At 32.6% G+C, this 18,837-nt stretch overlaps 2 protein-coding genes across 8 annotated transcripts in view; one reads left to right on the forward strand and one right to left on the reverse strand.

Annotated features, from left to right (window-relative positions):
- LOC105196179 (LHFPL tetraspan subfamily member 2a protein) overlaps positions 1–5,766 on the forward strand; it is a 110,315-nt gene extending 104,549 nt beyond the window's left edge. For both annotated transcript variants that reach the window (XM_011161967.3, XM_011161968.3), the window contains 4 exons: positions 518–697; positions 1,109–1,381; positions 2,936–3,049; positions 3,739–5,766. In XM_011161967.3, the coding sequence (XP_011160269.1) occupies positions 568–697; positions 1,109–1,381; positions 2,936–3,049; positions 3,739–3,881 (660 nt within the window). In that variant the 5' untranslated portion in view covers positions 518–567 and the 3' untranslated portion in view covers positions 3,882–5,766. The remainder of the gene's footprint in view (positions 1–517; positions 698–1,108; positions 1,382–2,935; positions 3,050–3,738) is intronic.
- Positions 5,106–18,837, reverse strand: part of LOC105196174 — a 76,369-nt gene continuing 62,637 nt past the window's right edge. For all 6 annotated transcript variants that reach the window (XM_039453595.1, XM_039453593.1, XM_039453592.1 and 3 more), the window contains 8 exons: positions 16,067–16,389; positions 14,013–14,361; positions 12,204–12,550; positions 10,629–10,998; positions 10,291–10,552; positions 9,480–9,662; positions 9,263–9,400; positions 5,106–8,940 (listed from right to left, as the gene is read on the reverse strand). In XM_039453595.1, the coding sequence (XP_039309529.1) occupies positions 8,716–8,940; positions 9,263–9,400; positions 9,480–9,662; positions 10,291–10,552; positions 10,629–10,998; positions 12,204–12,550; positions 14,013–14,361; positions 16,067–16,389 (2,197 nt within the window). In that variant the 3' untranslated portion in view covers positions 5,106–8,715. The remainder of the gene's footprint in view (positions 8,941–9,262; positions 9,401–9,479; positions 9,663–10,290; positions 10,553–10,628; positions 10,999–12,203; positions 12,551–14,012; positions 14,362–16,066; positions 16,390–18,837) is intronic.

Here is an 18,837-nt window from a genome sequence, read left to right on the forward strand (position 1 = left end):
GAAATGACCGCAAAAATTTAGTGTCCCGAAGTCGATCGTGGAACGGAACGTTTAACGGACGGCGTTTATTAGTAATTCTATAATATGAACTAGATCCGAGGATCGAATGATTCCTGTGCTCGAAGCCCCTGTACCCTTCGACGATTTCCGCGAAATTGGAGTAAAAAGTCGAAACTGTTGGCCGCTGCGCCGTAACTCGAGATCTGTGTATTCTACGTGTTTCGGTCCGCAAGCAGCCACGCTTTTAATGCTCACGCTCTCTCTCGACGAACCTCAAATAACAACGGTACGCGTAGCGTTTTCCTCGAAATACTAATATGGGAAGCATTTATTCTGGGATGTATTCAATCGTGGTCGCTCATTAAAAACCGTTGAATCTTAATAGAGGCAAGAAGAATGCAATCGCGTTAATTGCCAACATCAAATTCTATGGAAATTTTAGAAACTCTCATTCGTTAATGATGTTGATAATCGCAGTATTAACGCAAGTTGCAATTTATGACACGTTATTTTTCAGATACGATCAAGTGGTCTAAGAATGGCATAGAGATTCAATCAATTGGCAGTATGTGCTATGTGATAGTCACCGGACGCAGTCTGCTATGGACACTGTTGTCTTTGGCAGCACTGATGGCAGTTTTATCAGGCCTCATCACTCCCAGATGGCTTGTAGGACCACCGACGATTAAGGATACAAGTAAGCTTGTAATTATTCATAAATATTAAATATAATTATAATTCATAAATATAGTTTACGAAATACGATTAAAAATTATGAGTATGATTAATGACTGATCTTTCAAATCAGCCGTATCTGATTTATTTCAATGATCAATTAAATTTAACGTGATCATGCTTATCATTAAGTTTCAATCTTTTATTATAGTTAAGCAAAAATTTAATTAATTATATAAAATCACTTAACAACTAATTCCGTTAATTGCTTACATTAATCATGATTATATATTTCACAATTTTTTAGTCAGTTATTTTAGTTAACAAATAAATTAATCGATTAATACCCAACACTGATCTGCAATAAATATACACGTTAGTATTCACAAATACAGCTCCTGTCGTCATTTACTGACTTGTCTTAAAACTTTAGAGAATGGCACGGAACTGTACACACCGACCGTCGGAATCTACAATCGTTGCACGAGATTATTCGGCAAGACGCACTGTGCGAATTTCAATGTTGACGGCTTCGCGACGGATTCCAACGTTTTCCCGGGATGCTGGAAGGCGTCCCTCTTCTTCCTATCGGCAGGCCTGGCGGCGATGTCGGTGACCGTGATCGCCGCTCTGCTCGGATGTTGCGTGCAGAGCATCGGCCGCAAGAGCATCTTCAATCTGGCAGGAGTGGCGCAAGCTGTTGCTGGTAATATTGCTCTTTGACGGAGGCGAGGATTGAAATGATGAGATGACGAAACGATGAAACCCCGACTAAGCTTTTTAGCTCGCTGATGAAATAATTCTTGAAAAAATAGGCGATATTTTTCAGAAAAGGTTTCACACGTTTTTTTTTTTTTTTTTTTTTAACAGATTTGTATATCTTTCTCTGTCACATGTATATCCTTAAAATTATGATGAGAATTTATTCTTACAATTGTCGTAATTATGGGACAACATGGAAGATTTTTATTATAATTTTAATAAAATTATACTTTTACTCAATTTTATTAGATGAATTATAGTAAAATCTTCGATGTCTATGTTGCCCATGATGTTACCATGATTTTCAGAGTAAATACTGAAAGCAAAATCTCTAAAGAGATTTTTAAATTTTTATATTTGCTAAAATTTTGTTGAAAGTGATTGCTACAAATTTGTTGAAATTTTGCTCTAATTTTACTAAATTTTTCACAAAATAAATTTTTGAAAAAAAAAAAAATCATTGAAATTGAATTGATACTTCTCTGCAAATTTATCTGAAAATTAGTTGTTTTTTTTTAATGTACTGAAATTTTGTTGATACTTTGCTAAAAATGATTTTTCTCAACTTGTTGAATATTTGCTAAAAAATTCTGTGAAGCTTCTGTGAAATTGAACTAAAATTTCTCAGAAAATTATTCCGTAAAATTTAATAATATTTCTTTGAAAATATTGAAATTTTTCTAAACATCTCGCTAAAAATGCTGCAAAATATTACTAAAATATGCAAAAATTGTAAATGTCATGGAAGTTGTTCAACTTCAAGCAATACGTGACACTGCCTCGTTAGATAGATACGGTTTAATATTTCTCTTCAAGTAAAAAAACCACAAGATAAAAACTACAGAATAAAAGGCATTACTTGATTTTTTATTTTGACAAGGTATTTTTCGTAATAAGACGATTCGATATCATTAAAAGATTCTTGAAAACAAGTCCCCAAAATTGGACTTTAGAGTGAAAGAAAATAAAACACTTTTAACAGTTTTATTAAAATTTAACTGAATATAAAATACATTTTTTTTAATTTTTATGGCTACTTTCGTATTAAAATTAAATTATGCTCCAATTTTACTGCAGTGTTCCAAAATGTGAAACAATTTCAGAAAACTTTTAGTAATGTTTTAATTAATTTTTCGGCAAAATTTTTCCACCTCTTTGGGGCTCTTTCTTCGAAATTACAGCATTTATTCCGATATACAAAATTCCTTAATGATGAAAATAGTAAGAACGATGGAGATCTTAGAAAGCAATGATCGCTTTGTTGTAGTTGAGTATTCCATATGCGTAACGTGCTTTCGTCCGACAATGGTATCTCAAGAGTGCGAATGACGCAATCTCCATTGTAGCGAAAGGTTGTGTCTGGAATAATTAACCAGCGTACATACATGCTTTAAGAAACGGTTCCATTGTCACGGTTCTAACAATCAAGTAATCGGGAAACGCATCTGTACAAGGCGCGCTTTGTATTTCGTTTCTAATTCCGCGTATTTATTTCCAGGAATACTATATCTTTTTGGGATGATATTATATCCCGCCGGTTGGGGTGCCGAAAGAGTTCAAAGGATCTGTGGTCCTGAGGCCGACGCTTTCTATCTCGCTAACTGCAGTCTTGGTAAATTAAATATTTAACATCTACAGTTATAATTAGTTTTTAAAGCGGGGCATCTAAGTTCGAGAAAGTTTTATGCTTAAATAATTATGGTAAATTCAGGTCCTGAAATAGATCAATCGATAATTTCTCGTTTGCTTTACAAAATAATAAAAATAAATTAGATTCTTAGAAGTTCACTCATTATTATAAATTAGTCTTGATCGAATTAAATTAGGGAGCACAGAAAAATAATCAATATGAAATCAACAATCATTGTCTATGTATATGAGCAAGAATATAAAGTTTTTAAAAAGTTTAATCTCAAATTTCAGCAAAATATATTTTGATAATATTTCAATATTATAATATAGTTTAAAGAGTACAATAAGGCTGTTTTGATAATAATAGTATTAAAAATTTTTCATTTTTAGTTTAAAAATATTATTTTCTATCCGATATTTTTTCTCCTCGGCTTGTAAAAATTACTATTTAATAAAGGTAGATATATTCTTTTAAATAAATTTTAAAATTATTTTTATGTATTTTTATGTAAACAAGTTATATCTATTTAAAATTATTACATTCGTTAAAGATTTTATATTCTTGCTTATAAGGATACGAAACATGAAGGATGACAATGATTGTTATTTTGATATTAAATTTTTTTCTGCAAGAACTGTAGAATGTAAAAAAGTGATCGTTTCTTTCAGGATGGGCGTTTTATAGCGCGGCAATCGGCGTGGTTCTCACTTTCGTCTGCGCCGCGTTGAGCGGACAGGCGGAGAAGTCGACGGCCAGCGACAAGGTCCAGGACAAAATGAACGAAGGAAAGACCCTAATATGCTTAGCTTGAACATGCAAATAAAATCAGCGAGGGGTCTGTAACGGGTGTCACGATACGGAGCGTCGAAATGGGATACTCGAAATATAACCAGAAATTCACCCTTGTTGTGTTCACCGCGCAGCAAAACAGGAAAATTTTATCGCGGAGATGAAATTGTTGCAAGAACCGAATAATTAATTATTACAGGCTCGTGAAAGGAATGAACATTTTTGCTGAATGTCATATGCGACGCATTGTACGCATGAAGATTAAGTATAGAATGTACTTACCGTCTTCCCACACTTACTGCCGCGATTTATACTGAACGCCTACGGTGTTTGCGGAGAATTCCTATTTTATATCTTATATATATATATATATATATATATATATATATATATATATATGTGTGTGTTTTTATATGTTAAAAAGAAATATAAAGTAAAATGTGGATGTTTGTTTTTACTTTTTCACTCGATATGAATAAGTGAATAGTGAATCTACTGTTGCAATGAGAGAGAGAATATATACCTAATGATTTCTTTTCATACTTGATTCATACATTTCATATGCTAACCCGTAGAAATGTATAGCATGAATCAAGGTTTTTTGATGCCGAATCAAATCAACAAAATTTTACATTTGAATCAAATCTAATTAAATTGAATCGCATCGTTGAAACATAACTTTTAATTAACAACATAATTATTATTAGATTGAATTTTTATAATCAAAAAAATTTTATAAATTGTGTAAGATACGTAAGAAAGACATTGATTGTACGTTATAAAGCAGTCACTTTAAGTACGATTTCATAAGATTGTCAATATATGTGATTCTTATTCGAAATTCGAATAGCGAATTCGATTGGACAAAGACATATATTTAATATATATATAAAAGGGTTAAACCTCAACATCTAATATTGTGTTGCATAGTAAAATGTGTATTTTATCATTCAAGATATTTGCATTTCATTTTTACACTTATTAGATTAGTAGTACAACAGCTTCAATATGCACGAATGTACACAAGTATAATACAATCGAATTTGCTATTAAATTTATAATTTTTGATCAGATTCGAATCACAGAGGTTCATATCCAAATTTCGGATTGAATTTTAAATTCGATTCGTATTCGCAGTTTGTACATCTCTAATAGCCCGATTCATTTTTCACACTATTTCCCTTCTCAAACATGCTCACTTGATAAATAATGAAATTTTCTCGTTTTATTCTCATTTATCAACAGATTTTATGAAATTCGGTCGAATGTATAATTTAAATAGATACATGTACACAAAATTATCGGCTATTAGTCGATGATATGTACACACGTATAAATAATGAAGGCACCAAGGAAATCAACGATCAATAAATTATCCGGGTAGATTTGTATGAAAATCTCGAATGAGACGAGTGTAATTGGCAATTATAATAAGAAATATAACATTATACGGATTCGCAATTACAGTTCGTGTGTGACGATGCGCGATAATTATTTACTTAGAGTACGAGTGTTATTTGGTTGATGACTTGCCGTTAGAACCGCTGATCACTTGATCGGCCGAGGAGTAATGCTATCGTACAACTACAAAAAGAAAATAAAGTGTGATGCGTCGTGACGAGAGATACTTGTCGCAGGAATGTTAGAAATTCGGCGGATGTGACACGTACGTCAATTACAGTCGGATTTTCGCCGCGGAGATCCATCGCAATAATGAAGATATTATCAATGCTTTCGCATCCGATATACCTCTCTCTCTTTTTCTATCTATCTCTCTCAACAAACGTTTGGAGTTACACTAAAAAAAGTGTTTAATTTTAACTCTTACAATACAATGTGAAAAACTGCATCTTATTCCTTCAAACTCAGGTAACTTGCGTCTGACTACTTTCATCTATTTAGAATGGTTTAAAAAAAATCTCTAAAAATTTATGAATATACTTTCAAGTTTCTAGAAGAAATGTCTGTACTTCATTTTGAAAAAAAGTATGTAATGTAATATAATTTAATTACCAAAGATTAATCACGTAAATTGGATAAAAAAGTTATTTGACTTAACAAATTATTTTATAATTAATGCCCATAGAAAAATGATTTTAGGGTTTTCTAATTTAGTCTGTGTTTGTCAAATTTTTTTAATAGGTAATTTTTTAAAATGATTTTTAAGTAAAAGACATTAATTTAGAATGAAAATAATTTTTACAAAATTTTCACTTTTTACAAAAAGACAACATTATCTGGGGCATTAGTAATTGGCATAGAAATTTCGATAGAAAAATCGATGGCCCCAGTTGTACCCGTGCACAAAGGTTTCCTCTATCACAAATTGTTTTTTTACAAGAGACTAAGGAGTGAGGGACATTTTGATTTGGAGAAATTTTTATGAACAGAAGTTGATCGGATACGAGTTACCCAAATTTGTAGAGAAAGGGTTAAGATATTAAAATGTTTTATTTTTATAGATCTCCATTTTTTTGAATACTTAAAAATGTTTCAATTTTACGGTGTTTAGATTTAAAATACTAAACATTTAAAACTGTTAAAGATATTTCAGCTTTAAATGTTTTAATGTTTTTAAATCTTGACACTGTTCAAAACTAAAATATTCTTAAGTATTCAAAAAATGGTTTATAGAAATGTAACATTTTAATTTCTTGAAATTAAACTTCTTTGTTGTGTTTGTGCAATATTCGACAATTAAACACAATCATCCCTACAAGTAGTCAAAAAGTATATTAGCCATCGAGTGTTTCTGGCGCGCAAAATCTCGCGCGCGAAACTTAAAAATATGCGCAGTCGAAAGCATTTTCGAAAAGAAGGAGATTAATTTATTATTTACAATTATCCACGTTTCGCGCGGGAGACATTTTGCAAGAGTGTAACTGCACATGATCATAACTAGAACGATAACAAAAATAATATTTATCGCCATGAGACGTACAATATATATACGATAATAATAATAGGAATTTTTTTTACTGCTACTTGCTGTTGACAATATCTCTCAACGAGGAAACTTTTATTGACGTCTGATAGAAAAAGCTATTAGGCGAACATTCGGCGTAGAATCGGCCTTGTGCAAATGTGAAAATTTATTAATTCTATTTACATACATAAACTACGTAATAAATTGCCTGTCCAGGTTAAGGAAATTCGAATCAAGACAGAATCTATCCTAAATAAATTAATAAACAATGCATTTGCATCAGAAAAATCATTATATATCAAATCATTATATATATTACAAATTCTCATCAATGGCTGTATTCAACAGAGAAAATAACTTTGCAACTGTTGTAAGATTCTTTAATACGATTGGTTTCAGCCTTTAGTTCTTGTTAGATCTACATATATATTCTAAAAAATATTTTAATTTGTAATTATTCTGAAAAATTTATGTTCTTTTCTAATGGGGAGAGTAAATAGCTCAACTGACAATATCCTAAATTTTGGAAAACTGATTTTAAATGCTATTTTTTTGTTAATTGGAAGATTAAAACTTTACCTTTAACAAAATATTATAACAATAAACACCCTTTTTATAAATTAAAGAAAATGAAAAATTATGTAATAATATATAAATTATGTTATTACATAAGTATATTTAATTTTACTTAAATTCTTAAAGAATCCAATTATTGTTATACAATTATCTAATAATATAATATATATGTATATATATTCAAAAAAACATTGAAATTTCTAATAATGAAGTATTCTAGTACTAAGAAAGCATCAAATTTTTAGAATTTGAACATTGTCAGTGACAATTTTGTGACACGTACCTTATATGCATTTATTGATAACATTATTTAAAAAAGATAATTATTTATTTTTACAAGTATTCTTCTTCTTATAAATGATACGCTCTAAATGATAGCGGTTCCTTTATAAAAGGATGAAAAAAAAAAACAGATAATACTTGACCCAAAAACACTATTGTATCTGTTGAACCAATAGCTGTATTCAGCAGAAGAAACAGTAACTGTTGTAAGATTCTTTAATATGATTGGTTTATACATTTAAATTCGATAGGAACTAAGAGCAAGAATCAATCATATTAAAGAATTTTACAATAATTATATCTGCTTTTTTGATGGACGCAGTTATTTATATTAAAAAATTTTACAATTGTTGTAAAACAACGTTTTCTGCTAAACGTAGTCATTTTCTTTATCCTTAACCTAGACGCAACTTCTCTTGACTGTAAACGCGACTGATTAAGAATTCTTGCAGAACTGCGTTCCTTCTTCAGTCGTTAGTTTTTAACTTTTGTTCTACACAACTTATTACCACTTTTATAAATATAAGTTAATAATGTCCGTCCAGAGACACGTAGAAAAACAATTTGATAAGGTGCTACAGTAAATGTTTCACCTTTCGTTTATAAAATATCTCTATGGACAAGAGGTGACACATCATTGTGTCTCATTATTGCGCTAGAATGCTCAGTATAATGTGTGACATGTCGAAGCTTGATCAAAAAAAATATATGAGAAACCTCTGCAGAACGTAAACACCTGCTCTTCGTCAACTCGTATGTATATCCTCTTTCTTACTTGTAGTAGTATTAAATTTTTAGCAACTTCAACACATATTACATGATCTATCTGCTTAATACTTTCCTGTTCCTCGTCGCGTGTAGCTTGCGTACGAAGAATAATATCGTGAATGAATAATTACAACAAGCGAATTTGATTTTTTTTGCCGAAGCTGATTGCATCACCGTCTTGTGTACGAGCTCGTTCTTTCGTTTTCTTTCCTTTCGCGTTCGAACTGACGGTCTATATACGCTAATATTCCATAAGAGTCGCAATGTGGCTCAGTCGAAGTCAAACTCAACGTGCAATTTGTCGTTATGTTTCAGGAGCAAAGATCTCGACGGAATTGTCGGCATTCTGCGCGTTGGAGCGCATCGCTCGTCTTCGTTCCTCGATCATTTGTCGTCGCGCCTGCTCCCTTGCCTCGCGCGCCTTTTTGTTTGCCTCGCTGTTCGCGGTTGGTTTCGCTTTGTGGACTGGTATGACTCGGCGTTTACCGTTCTGTTGCGAGGCCGACGCGGCTTTCTTATCCGACATGACCTACGAGCACACGAAACAAAGTGTTAAAAATGTAATCGCGAAAAGTCGAAATATTATGTGATCACTGCGTGAATGAACAAATAAAAACAACTTAATATAATCACATTTTCAAGTAAAAAATGGCACTTTAATCAAATCTGTATAAAAATTAAATCTGAAAAGAATCAATTAATTTGCAATTTATTATTTTGAAGTCTTATTTTAATATTTTTCTTAAATTATTTATTGGTGATTCAATAATTGTAGTAAAAAAATAATTGGAGTTTTATTTAAAGAAAGAATATGCGTCAAAAAGTTAAAGATTTGGTACCAATGATCATACCTCTTGCCATTGCGACTTCCTCAGATTCTCTATCTGATCAAAGAGTTCGTTTACTTGAACAACTTGTAGCATTACCATATCCCAAAAGCCAGCCAAGTCTTCGTTCGTCGTTGGAAACTCTTCACCCGGCACCTGATTCTAAAACACCAAGACACGAGTTGCTAGTTGTTTAATGCTCCAAATAAAAAAAGTAAATAAATTTTAGAAATTTTCTTACAATATTCTTTTGACATAATCCTTCAAATTGCTGCATCTTTTGCGAGGCTAATAATCTAGCTTTTCCCGCGGCAGATCGCAGCTTACCAGCCGCCTCTTCTGGCAGTGTAACAGTATCGCTGGCTAATTCGGCCTCTGCAGATGTGGCCAACGACAGCAGTCTATCTGTCTCTTGTTTTAATACCTGAAAACACAGCATGTATGAGTTTTTATTGCTGGGAATAATATTTATACTGTTGGTCAAAAGTTTCGGGACGCTTGCAATTTTCTTGCACCTTATGAAAAATTAAATATTTTGGTAAAAAAAATTATAGGCAAATTTTCAAATACGCATTTTAAAGAATAAAGATAAAACTTTAAATTTGTGTTTGTGTTTCGATGACATTTTTTTTGTTCCTAACGTGTAAAATATAAAATTGAAAATTGATTTTTTTCAATAGTTTTGTTTTACTTTAAAGCGTTGTAGCTTGATGAAAAATCGTAGGGCAAAATTTAACATAAAAATATTTTAAAGCAGACTTTTTAAACTTAAAAAAAAACTAATAATAAAAATAATTTTTCGCAATAATATCAAATTTTTTGTAAAAAGTTATTTTTTTACAAATGTTTTTTATCTTTAAAACTAAATGCTTTACAAAGAAAAGAGAAAAAAAGAAAAAAATGTTATAATGTATTTGATTCATATAAATTTTTTTCAAAATTTTCGAAGACTTTTTTATGCTTTTCATAAAATGCAAAAGAATCGCAAGCACTTCCAAATGTTTGGCCTACAGTGTACATATGTGTAATATACGCATTTGCACCTCAATTACCTTCATAAAATAATGACCGTCTTTCTCTTCGATTATTTTTTCTGCCTCTTGTACCTGTTTCGCTATATTCATTGAGCTAGCACTAGGTTCTAACACAGGTAATACTACTTTTGGCGCGGCTGGTTGCTGATCGGGTATGCTTTTACTTGTATCGTGCTGTGGTACATCACTCTCTATGGTAATCGGAATTCTTCTCATTATGCTGTTTTGTGAATTTGTAGTTAAGCTTTTCTGCTCAGTTTTTCGTGTCACTGGTGTTACCCTGAGAACATAAAAGTAGTTCATTGTTGAAGAAAAAATGAAACAAAGCAATTTCCATTTTATTTATAGAAGCTCACCTTTGTAATGGCTTTATAACTTGTTCCGTACCGTCTGTGGGTTTTCTACTACTGACTACAGGGAGTTGTGCCCGAAATTCCGGGCGTAGATGTCGTAGAACAGGTAGATTTTTCAACGATTCTTCCGTGTTCGCGTTGTCCGTCGAAATGTCATTGTTATTACTGGATTTATTGAAACTACTGTCGCTGGTGTTTAGTTTGATAACGCTGCGTTTGAAAAAGAAACCCTGTGCTAGAGCACCTGGACCATACAACCGCTCTACTCGCTGTTGAATGAAGGATTTCTCGCTGTTCGACGAGGTGTTTAACACTTGACTCTCTACTGACGAGCCGTTTAGAATACTAGTATCGCTAAACGATGTACCCGAAACTGCAAACAAAAAAATAAATTAAATAATGAAATATAAAATAAAATATGAACAATAATACAGAAAGAAATTAGAGTTAACTCCGTTGGAGAGATATTGATACGCGCGCGCGTGTGTGTGTATGCATATATATGTATATGTATGTATGTATAATTACTTAACAATTAATACAAAAATATCAGATAATAATAAAAATTTTGAGTTTCTTAGGATTTTCTGATGTTACAACAAAAAATCCAAAATAAACTTTCAACAAATGTGTAAATACATAAATCAAAATTAAAACCTAAATAAATAATATTACGTAGATCAATAGTTACAATTAGAAATGAAAAACATTTCAAATTAGAAATAAATTTACCATAGAGGAAAAGTAGCTAACCAGAGAAAATATTCCGTCGGAATTCGCAGAACAGACTAACTAATAAGGCACATGTATCTCTTATATATATCAACGAAAAACAACAGTCGTGAAACATCAGGGATAATACGAAAACATAAATAGAGATATAAGTCAATGTAGCATGACCTACAACTTAACGACGAATAAAATATTCTGTATTAAAGTTATTTAATATAGAATATATATCAATAATAGCGTTTTATCCATTTATATAAATAAATGATACAAAAAATTATAATCAAGCAAAATTATAATTTTTTCGCTTATGCAACGTATATCGAATTGCTTGCAAAATAAATGACTTTTATTACAAGGATATCAATTAAAATAAAATCATGGTTTCTCGAAATAAGATATCTAGTCTGAATAAGACCTATTTAATTTATTTTTAGGAAACTCTATGTAATATATTTGATAAAAATAGAATTTTAAAAGTTCTATTTTATTCTTTAAAAAACTCTCTTTATTAGAGCATTTAAAAAATAAAATTAATCAAGTGGATCTTACTCAACCCAGGATACCTTATTACGATCCATATTATAGAATTTTTAGATTTGCTTTTTTTAATATAAATAAAAAACTTCAGACAATCCTCCGACAATATAGAAATTAATTTTAAATAGTCAAACGGAGAATTGATTTTTAAATTTAGTTCAAAGAGGGCATATAAAAAAATTACATTAAGGATCCCGTTAAAAAAATATAATTAAAAATAAAGTGTATTAATATATTAAAATCGTACAGCATATATTAACATAATATTATAATATATTAAAATCGTTTATGGAAAGATATTTTTCTTACCATTAATGACGCCTTTATTCGGAGAGGAGAAACCTGTGCCCATAGACTTGTTTTGTTGTCCGCAGGACATTATTGGTGACAGTCCAGGGCTCCGTTTGCTGATGGAAGTGCCCATCCTGATAGGACTAAGTTCAGAAAATGTCGTTTGCAACGACACTCCCTTGTCGACTTCCGAGTAACCCTGACATGTCATGCTCATTGAACTCCTGCTCTCCATATACGTCTCAACTTTGCACTCCTCCTTCACGCCATTCGTGAATCCGTTTTGTCTCTCCATTGCTAATGGTGATATCGACTGACTCTTAGGTGGATGTTGGGACGTCGGAACGTTGAGATTCTCGTTGGATCTACAATTTTCGAATAATTCTTTAATCAAAAATCGCGTGTATATACATTTTATGCAACGCACAGAAAGAAAAAAAAACATTAATTAATATTAAAATGTATTATCATCTAATTAATATCTAACAATAAAATAAATTAAAATACACATGTGAATCATAAATTACATCTAAATTACGTAAAATATAAATTCTATTATAAATATATCAATAAATATACCAATAAAAATAAAAAATAAATGTTACTAATAATAAAATTAATCAATGTATCAAATTTTATCCGCAATGTTTTGTGACCAGATAATATTTAATACATTCTTAATCTATTGTGAAATTTATTTGTTTTTTCTATTTTTATTGGTATTTACAATATAATTTATATTTTACATAATTTATATGTATATTATAATTTATTTTATTGTTAAATTAATTATATTAAGGATGTTTTTGCTGTACAAGCTAAAAGTTATCGAAGTTTAAAAACTAAACGCGTGAAAGCTTCATAGATTTATTCTTTCTTTTTCTTAATCGATGACAAAACATTTTTAGCAAATACCAGAATTTTGGGCTGAAACTTTATATGGGCTATCAATAAAAAGAGAAAACAACAGAAAATTTATATTTATAATGATTTTTGTTGTGAAAATTGGAGTGAATATTTTGGTGTAGTTTTAAGTAAAAAAAAGGTTTTAAACGACTAAGTAAATCCAAATGAACGAATCCTTTGCACAAAATTTTTATTAGTTTTATTAATATATACAAAAAATTTGATTTAAGTCAAAATACCACTTTCTCATTAAATTTGCAAATAAATACTATAAAATGCGATTTTATATAAAAAAACTCAAGAGCAAACAAAAAATTAAATAACTTTTAAATCAATAAAAGATATATGCTTACATTTACGCAAACATTAAAACAATAGAATATGTATTATAACAATATGTATTATAACAATAGAACACACAATAAAATTTTTAAATTTTTGGTAATACTTTGAGATATGACAAATACATCCTTAATATTTTTTTAATCATTCAGTACTTGTCAAAATTATTTATTCAAATATTTCTTCCTATATCTAAACTATACTTTTTCAAATTTTAAATCAATCATCATTTTTTCTATTTTAGCCTGAATTAATGCGATCGAGGTTTCCATAAAATTATGGGAAATTCGTTGCAAACCAAAAACTTTATACTTAACTTTTGATTGTTTCAGTGATTAACAAAAATTTTACATATTATTCTTATAAATGTTCAGAGATTTATAAAAAAAATTCAAATTCCAATTTTTTTAATCATCTCTGAACATATGTAAAAATAATCTGTAAACTTTTTGTTAAATTCCTAATATTTCAAAAATAGATATTAAACAATTGCAATAATATTGTATAAGTACGTTTCTATTACGTTTCTTTGTTTCTTTTCTGTGCGACGCGACGGTAAAAGTGTCACGAGCCTCTTACCTGAAACCTGCAGGACTCGTGTCCCTCGTGATCAGCCTCGTGCCGGGACTGCTGTCTCTCGAGCGGAATCCTTCTCTCAGTTTACTGTCGTATCTGGTGATTCCCGAGTAGCCGCTTATACTACACGCCAATCCCAAGTAACTGGGCTTCTTCGCCGCCGTCAGCTCCGGCTCCGGACTGCCGTGATGAGCATTACTAGCATTCAGCTTCTTGTCATCGGGGATTAGGTGCGACTTCTGCAACGTCTCGCTGCTGCCGTTCGCCAAGTTTTCGGGTGACGACACCGGTTCGCCGTTCGACAGGTTCAGACTGTGCAGAGTCTTCTCAGACACGGAGTCCACGGTGTTCTCTGAAAGCGAAAATTTCGATCTAGCATACGCGAAACCATCTCGATCTTCTTCGGCTCCAATTTTCAAAATCTAAAAATGTGGAAATACGTATAGAAATCGCCACGAATGTCGCACTGCGCGATCGATATTATGAGATATTATCTCGATCTGTAAACCGCTTGGCCGCTCCGTATTACTGGAATGACGAATTAAGAGTTGCGTTAGATCGAATCGCAGCAGAATGTTTAAATTTATCTGTCGGCGTTTGGATACTTCTGTTACGCTTTTATTTAGGCTCGCGGAATCTCGATTCAACGTGCTCTCATTAACGACGCGTGTCCGCGAGCCAACTGCTCAGACATTCACCTTCGAAAAACGCTGTCGCCCACGCACTGTGCACACGCCAGCTCGCGCTAAACGAACGTTATTCGCGTCGTGATCACGACGCAACTTTATTTTACGGAAAAACGGTGAAACGGCTCTGAGCTCGCTGCGCCGAAGCAACCGCACTGGAAATCCAGCTCGGTCACACTTGGAGTTCCCGTCTGCAACCGACCGGCGCGCGCTTTCGCGAAGTTCAGATGAGCCGAACGACAATTCTCCACGCTCGTCTAAATCGCCGCGACGGTCCTGGAACACTGAGCATAGACTCTTCTCTCGCAGGCAGAGACTCCCTCGTCGGTGCCTTCTTGGCAACCGACCGAAGAGAAGAAGCGCGTTCGCACTTGGTGCAAACTTGCCTACGATCTAAATCCGATCGGAATCTCGAGCGAGCAAAAAGCGCCCGCCAATCTGCGAGAAAGTAACGGTGGAAGGATCGGCGACCTGACCGACCTTGAAGTCTCGAAAATTTGCATGGATCTCGAGTGGAGGTCCACAGAATACCTCGGATCGTGCGATACGCAAGATAAGTCTTTAAATCTAATTGTAAACTCGAATCGCGCGCAGTACTTCCTTTTTTTCCTTCTTCTTTTTTTGAGAGAGAGATTTTACCAACTCGCGATATGCGAAATTTTGTGGTCAACGCCTAATATTTGTTTTTTTTGCAAAAAAACTGAAATGAAATATGATGTGAAGGGGGTATTTTACTGACTTCAAGTTTTAAGTGTGTCAATTAAGTGCCACGTTTTCGGATAATTGAAAGAACTGGTTTGAGAGACAATATCATTGATGTAATCCTACGTTCTTTCGCATTCCACCTCTTTCCCACGGAATTCCTCGCTCGAACGATGCAACTAATCATTCTCGATCCGACCGAGCTCTCTCGCAGAAAATTCTCCGCGACAAACGATCGTATTCTTCGATGGGAAACAAATTCTGTCATCGCAGCAAAGTTCTTTTCCCAAAGAGTCGCAATGTTCCTCATAAATGATATATTAGTATTTAAAAAAGTCTATAATCGATTTTTAAAAATAATTCAATTTTTGTAATTTCTCTAGATTCTCCGCGAGAAATCTTAGTTAATAATATCTACAAATCACTAGGTTTTTAAACATCATTAAAAAAATTGTAGCTATCCTCTTCGGCTATCTTTCCTTTCGGACATTTTGTCTCAATGATATGCAAGTCTTGGGACAGATCTCTGGCTAGACAATTTAAAGAAATAAAAATACTTTAGCCATGAAATAAATGCCTCTGGACAATAAGATGAGGATTGGCGGCGCTTATCGGTAATATGTCACGTAATCGTATGGATTACGTATCTCTCAATGCGAGATAGCCAACCTGATCGGTCGGACGCAGAGCGGTCGACGTCCAGGCTGCAGCTGCCGATGCTTTCCTGGCTGGTCATATTGGGGTGGTGCCTGGTGGCGATCTGCGCTGGCGGTCGAGGGTCCGGGTCGAGGCGATGATAGTTGAGAGGCTGCACTGCCAGAGAGAGCGGCCTAGTGCGTCGATGCGAGCGGATGCCACCGGCTCCGGGTACCGACGACGTCACCGTCGCGGCACTGGAATCGTCGACGTCCTCCAGACCCGCCACCTCGCCACCGCCACGCCGAGGCTGCCTGCTCGCTCGCCGCTCCTCGTCCACGCGATCCTCGTACACACTGTACAAGCCCGGTTCTCATCCCGTGTGCTGTCACGCGTGTCAGAGCATTCTCGAGCTCGGCGCGGTTATGACATTTATGTGCATACACGTATTTTAATAATGGTGTGCGATCGTGTGGGCGCATTGGTGATATATTTTCAACTAACGACTGAAATGATTTCTCTTCGATAAAAGAGTTGTCTTGCGACATAAATAATGTTAGACATTTACAAAAAATGATATTTCGTGATATTTCACTAAATTTAATTTTTATTTACTATTTAATATTCAATATTTTAATTTTATTAAAACATTTTATTATTAATAAAATAATTAATATTTCTTTAAAATTAAAGAAAAATAATAAACTTATATAAATTTTAATAAAATAAAATACAAAACTTAATGATTATTTTATTTTAATAATTCCTCTTTCAAGTTTTCGATCGAGCATAGTTCTACCAAAGGTTACAAGATTTAAAAGTGATAAACAAAAGGACCAATCCAAAAGGAAGTGAATAAATAATGATGGATTATCTCTGCATTATTTTTTTCAAATGTTAATCCTAGAATGTCATTTGTGGTTTTTTTATTCACATTACTCTGGGTGAAAATTCACTTACAAAATAAACAAATATTTTGATACTTTTTTTTTAAGAATCTTTATACATTTCTTTTCTATTTTATACGTAGAGAAAAGTCGCCAATGCTGAACCTTTAAAAGCGGCTTCCACTTATTTCTCAGAAACAAGAACAAGATCTATTTAAATAATTAAAGAAATAACAAGTTATAGTTCATACATTCATGGCTTCTTCCTAGAAGCCATAATTTTCTTACTGAAAACGAATTTTTGAAAAGTGAGAATAAAATTTGCACGATTTTCTTTTGCAAATGCATAGTTGAAACAATAGTGAGTACATTATTGATAATATTAGATTATCATTTTACATGCTTCCTAAAACTGTTTTGCTTGTATTTTTCTCTTTCATATTTTCCTTGTAGTGCGATTTGGTACGTAAAATCGCTGTGCGGCGTAAAGCAGTACACCTCTTCGTGAGACTAGACTATAATTACGAAATCTTCAACTACAACATTGACAAATGTTTCATGATTTTTTTTAGATTTTCTTTAATACGTTAAGATAAGAAAAATAGGACGCATTGGACGTGACAGATCTACGTATAAATTAATAAGGTGTAAACAAAATTATAAAAGTGGGAGGATTCAATTCCAACCTTCTAATTTTATAAACTTACTTGTTTAATATATAAAAAAATATTACTTAGTTTATCAATTTAAATTATATTATAATTAATTCCTTCTCACTGTGTCTGAATTTTGCTATTAATGCTTTAGTGCCTACTGTACTAGTCTTGGGGCCCAATTTCTGAGTTCTTCTTAAGGCTCCTGACTCCTCAGCCGAGAACTCCGCGTTGATGGTAGCGACATTTCGTCGCGGACAAAATTAGAACTAATACACGTGAAACGTGACAGATTGACGATGAAATGTTATCGTGCATGTCATTTTGTTATTATGTTTCATTGTAAAAACATGACTTGTCTCGTATTTACCAAATTCGTAAAAATGGACCGCGAGTAAAGTTTCTTTGAATTTTATACATAAAAGTACATTTTTCACTCCTTTTAATAGCTATCCGTGTGTTTTCCTGTCTGAATAGACGTCACTTTACGTGCTTTTTACGACTATTTACTGACTGCTAGGCGAAAAAAGGATAGTCGTGACCGATATTTAGAAGTGTTTTAAAGCCATCTGATTAGTCTGTTTTATCCAAATTGGTATTATTTAGAAATGGCACGTCTGACAAAATTATGTGCCCATGTGTTTTCCTGTTTCAATTGCTTCACTTTACATGCTTTTTACAACTATTTACTGATTGTTAGGCGGAAAAAGGATAGTCGTGACCGATATTTAGAAGTGTTTTAAAGTCATCTGCTTAGTTTGTTTTATCCAAATTGGCTTTATTTACAAATGGCATGTCGGACAAAATTACGTGTCATTTCACGCAATTTCTCGCTTCTGACGTCACGACTTCAATATGGCCGCGGCGAGTACTCAGGAGCCTTAAGTTCTTTTATGTTGCGAAAACATTAATTATTAAAAATATGAAACAATATTATAAAACTACATCGTCTGACAGAAGATACTTTGTAGATTGTATTTCCGATTTTAAAACTTTATTTTTAGCTTTTGTTTAGAAGAAATATTACCCCAATGCAAAGTGGTATGCAAGTATTGATGATTTTTCTCTACTTTATAGATTCCAAGGTTAAAATAACTAACACTATCTCAACGTAAACAAAATATTATTAAGTGTTATTTTAAATTATCAAAATTTAAAAAAAAACACTTGAATTAACACCAGAATGAAAATCCATTCACAGTAACACACCAGGATTAAATCCAAGATGAGATCTGTCATCAGAAATGTTATAATTAAAAAAAAA

This window comes from Solenopsis invicta, chromosome 9 (genome assembly GCF_016802725.1).
Source record: "Solenopsis invicta isolate M01_SB chromosome 9, UNIL_Sinv_3.0, whole genome shotgun sequence".
In the NCBI taxonomy this organism is placed as follows: domain Eukaryota; kingdom Metazoa; phylum Arthropoda; class Insecta; order Hymenoptera; family Formicidae; genus Solenopsis; species Solenopsis invicta.